The 4,620-nt window shown below is 42.5% G+C and overlaps 2 protein-coding genes across 2 annotated transcripts; one reads left to right on the forward strand and one right to left on the reverse strand.

Moving 5' to 3' along the window:
• Positions 1–1,492: 1,492 nt before the first annotated feature.
• Positions 1,493–2,409, forward strand: AK88_00395 (uncharacterized protein; the record flags this gene model as incomplete). Its single annotated transcript, XM_012478046.1, has 3 exons — positions 1,493–1,752; positions 1,913–2,158; positions 2,325–2,409. 3 exons carry the CDS (start codon positions 1,493–1,495, stop codon positions 2,407–2,409), a joined length of 591 nt encoding a protein of 196 aa, XP_012333469.1.
• A 478-nt stretch (positions 2,410–2,887) lies between these two features.
• On the reverse strand, positions 2,888–3,931 carry AK88_00396 (uncharacterized protein; the record flags this gene model as incomplete). The annotated part of the gene is made up of 1 exon (XM_012478047.1): positions 2,888–3,931. One exon carries the CDS (start codon positions 3,929–3,931, stop codon positions 2,888–2,890), a length of 1,044 nt encoding a protein of 347 aa, XP_012333470.1.
• Positions 3,932–4,620: the final 689 nt, after the last annotated feature.

Raw genomic sequence — 4,620 nt, forward strand, 5'->3', positions numbered from 1 at the left:
AAAAAAAAAAAAAAAAAAAAAAAAATTAAAACAATACAAGGAAAACAGCCATATAGGAGGAAAAAAACGAAAAAAAAAAATTTTTAAAATACGAAAAAAATGTGAAGAGGGAAAAAAACGGAGCGAAGAAGGAAAACAACTTAAAGTCCGCCACCAATCACGTCATCTCCAAATGGGGTTACATTTCCGGGTGAACGGAAAGGAGGCAAACCGAGAGGGGCACCACAATATACAAGCGTAATAGCGCACGACATGCATTTTTAAAAATTCCCCTTTTTTTTTTTTTTTGTGACATGTATTATATAATAGCCGACGGCAAGCAACCCATTTGCCATCTGTTCTTCTTAAACGGTACGGTTGTCACCTTAGCACAGTTTTCGCCCAAAAAAAAAAAAAAAAAAGCATACCAACTTTCCCCTATATAGAAGACGGCCTACCCTTAGTTGTTGTGCACGTACAATATTATCCATTGCGCACCGCAAGTTTTGTCAAGCACCACCCCTTCGTTTTAATTCACACCACTGAGGGGAGAAAGTGTCCCAAGGGATGGGCATGCCATATATTTTTGTTTACCTATGTATTTATTTCATTTATAAGTGTTTCTTTTATGTGCACTTATATTATCTTCGTATGCTTTAAGCACCCACTTGTTAAAAGGCGATCCCTGTGCAGGGGAAAAAACAAGTACCACTTCCCCCCCTTGTTTTTTGCATCCCGTGTCGCCAAAAATACGTAGGGGCTTCTTATAATCCGATCGGGTTGGGTCCCGCTTTTTTTCTTCCCGTTTTTCATGCCCGCTCGGTTTTGCGCGGAAAATAAATATTATATTGCGTTCAACGACCCCGAGCGGTGGTAAACAGAGCAGAAAGAGCTGCTATTATATTATACAAAGGAGCAACTTTTTATTTACATTTGTATCTACACGTTATTTTTTTACAGGTGTTTATATTTTTAACAATTTTTATATAAATAATTTTGAATACGCGCAAGCGATACTTTTTTCTCCTCCAAAAGAATTTTTTTTTTTTTAAATTTTTTATAAAAAAAAAAAAAAAAAAGTTCATCTCAAAGAGAGGTTTCCATTTATTTTATAGGAAAGAATCCAAACTCGAATTTTTTTTTTTTTTTTTTTTTTTTTCATTTAAATTCATCATCGTCAAAATGGTAGAAGGGACTAAGGATAAAAGTAAAGAAAAAAAAAAAAATGAAGCGCCAGGGGTGGAGTGGCAGGCAGAGTGAAGTTGCAGAGCGGCCAAACTGGCGTGACAAAACACAGCCTCTTCAACGCTGCGACGCTGGAGTGGTGATGCCGAAGCCGCCTCTCCCTCGCATACTTCCCCCCACGACCACCCCGCGTGTGTTTTTACAAACGTGTATAGATAAGCCCAATGGGTTATCCATGGGAGGAAGGTTTCCCGCCGCGGAAGCACCGTATATATATATACCCACGTTGTAACTTCTTCTTCCCCCCATCCCCTTTGCAGAAGCCACAATGGATAAAAAAAAACAGGATAATAAAAACAAAAAGAACATGAAGAATGTAAAGGGCAACGCCAAGGCAGCAGCCAGCGGCAATGACAAGTTGGCCAAGAAGAAAGGAGCCGCCAAGGAGAACAAGCAAATGTACAAAGGAAAAGTTAAAAAGGGCCTGGGCAAACAAGTGGGCGGAAAGAATCAGCAGGTGAAGAAGGGCGCCGCCGAGGAGTCCAAGAAGAAGAAGAAAAAAATCATCACGTCCATTCGATTTAAGCGGTAAGCGGACAGCGTCCTTGACTTCTCCTACCACGGCCCACGTGGCAGAGCTACCACTTCGTAGCATTTGCGAACGGGGTGTGGCTCCCTCCCCCATTCATGCACCCGTGAAGATGTATGTATCACCGCTTTGCCATTTTTCTTCACCACTTGCCTGCAGACCCAAAACCCTCAAATTGGCCAAAAACCCAAAGTGCCCCAAAATTGTAAAATCATGCTACACAAAGACGCTGGACAAATATGGAATTTTGAAATACCCCCTGACGTCGGAAAAGGCGATGAAGAAGATTGAAGAAATAAACACCCTCGTTTTTATTTGCGACAAGAGGGCAGATAAGAGGAAAATCATGAAGTCGGTCAAGGACCTCTTCGGAATCAACTGCGAGAAGGTCAATGTGCTCAACAGGTACGTGTCAATTGGCCCCCCCTTTCCAACGTTGGACCTCAAGGCGGTTTTCTGCGTGCACGCCTCTACACACATATATATATATATATGTGTACACGCGTACGTGAGCATATATACATGAACATGCTCACAATAGCGTTGCTCATTCCCCCCCCCCCCTCTGTAGACTGAATGGAGACAAGAAGGCATACGTACGTCTTTCAAAGGACCATGACGCTTTGGAGGTAGCCAACAAGATTGGAATTCTATAATGAAGGATATTTTCCACTGGCGAAGAGGAATTATTAAAAGCCTATCGCCTTGTGTATATATATTTTTGTGCATATTGCATGACCGATGGTGTATAACATGCGGGTTGATCACATATATATTACACGCCGGTCGTATCGCTCACCACCCCCTCGCGTGGTGAGGAGTGTCATCCGGCGGAACACTTAAATATAAAACCCCTCTTTCGCACGTGCCATGCGAAATTTATTATAAACAATTTTTTTTTTTTTTTTAAAAAAAAAAGAAACTAAAAACTGTTCAATTTAAGAGGAGAAAAAAAAAAAAAAAAAAAATCTTCAAATTTAAAAAAAAAAAAAAAAAGTGATGGGAGCGAAGAGGGCGATGGAGGAAGTGAAAAAAAAAATACTTCAAATTTAACAACAAAAAAAAAAAAAAAGACCATTTTGAAGAGGGCATGGGTGTGTTGTGTTTTTACTCTCCTCCCGTCTTGTGAGACAACTAGCTGAACACTACCCTCTTCAATATCTCGTACTCGCACTCCTCTTCCGAGTCGTCCGATGTGAAGTTATCTGGTGAGCTCTCATCCAGCTGGAAGGAACACTTAGTCTTATAAAAAGAAACCGCTTTTACGTTGTTCTTCAACACGGTGCACAGAATTTTAGGAACATTGATTCTCCTGCACAGAGCCTCCAACATGCTAATGAGGTGCTGGCCTATTCCCATTTTGGTGAACTCTGGCACGATTTGAATTTCGTAGAGGTAGCAAATGGTTGTGTGTTCATTGGGTGGGTAATCTGCCGTCAGTCTGTAGTGCACAAAACATACGAGGGCGTGTTTTGTGAGATAATCATGCACGTCCTGCGTGCGGTCCTCATTCGTGCGTTCATTCGTCCCGTTCGCGTTGTGTACCCTTTGAAGAAAGGACAAATGAGGTTCCCCCCCCGCGAGAACTGACTCAGTAACGTTTGGCTCATCCGATGTGACCCCGTCTTCACTACCCTCAGGCTTATGTACAAAACCTAGTATCAATTTACACCTGTCACTCCGCAGCTCCTTCCATTTCTTCTCATCTGACCAGCCACGACTTAAAAAGTTGCTCTCGTTGTATAGACGCTCCATATTAGCTTTGGTCATATGAAACATTGTTGAAAACACTGGTTCGCTTGCTGGGTGTTTCTTCAGTTCGAAGGCATTTATCGACTCGAACAAGATAAAGGGGGTGTGCGCACTCTTCCCACCTGGTGAATCACATCCCACTTGTGTCTGTCCATGCACACCATTCCCCCGATTGAGCAAAAAGTACATTCTATAACTACCACCAATATAGTCAAAGATGCTGTCATTCTGTTTGCAATTTTTTATTACTTTAATAAGCTCTCCATTATTGTACTTTACATGTGGCTTATTTTTGTTTCGCTCAGCACACCCCTTCTTTTGAATGCTCTTCCTGGTCTTCCTAATTGTGGAAGGCGAGGAGGACTTGCCCGCGGCCGTTCTCACCACGTCCCCCTCCGCAGCGTCCCCTTCCCTTTCGTTGTTCATTTGGGGGACGGCAAAAAGGAAGAAGAAGAAGAAGAAAAAAAAGACTGTCCAGTTTGGTCAGAGCTCCTTTTCAACTAAGGATATCTGCCATCATAACGAGAAAAAAAAAGGGGACAATTCCATCACGCACACGTGGACCTCACTCTCCCGGCCCAACCCCAACCGCTTCCTCATTCATCACTTCCCAGTTCAAACACCACGTAAAAAATGCGACATGAAAAATGATGGTGGGCTCTGTCCTATTGAGACAAAAGACAATCGATGGAGATGCCACTCACCCCGCTTGGTGACCAAAAAAAAAAAAAAAAAAAAAAAAAAAAAAAAACGTACCAACAATGCCACACCTTTTCGCGTGGTGAAAAAATCAAATGAGAGGAGAGTAAATGAAATTCCCGCTTGGCACTTATCTCAGCACAACACCATCGTCATCCCTTTCACTTAATGAGCAAGCCGTAGGAGCGGTCCATGCGCACTTGTTCCGTGTGTCCCCCTTTTTACCCAGGTGTCAGCCTGGAGAAGCGTCCCAATTGGGCATACTTTTAATTGGGCACTGCAGTTGGTATTTTCCCCTTAACAATTTTCAATTGTTCCATTTTATTATTATTTATTTATTGTCGCACTCCGGACCTTTGGTGCCTTTTGCCCCAAACGGGTACCATATGAATATTTTCCCCGGCGTCGGCGCGCCA

The sequence above is a fragment of the Plasmodium fragile genome (assembly GCF_000956335.1).
Source record: "Plasmodium fragile strain nilgiri unplaced genomic scaffold supercont1.3, whole genome shotgun sequence".
In the NCBI taxonomy this organism is placed as follows: domain Eukaryota; phylum Apicomplexa; class Aconoidasida; order Haemosporida; family Plasmodiidae; genus Plasmodium; species Plasmodium fragile.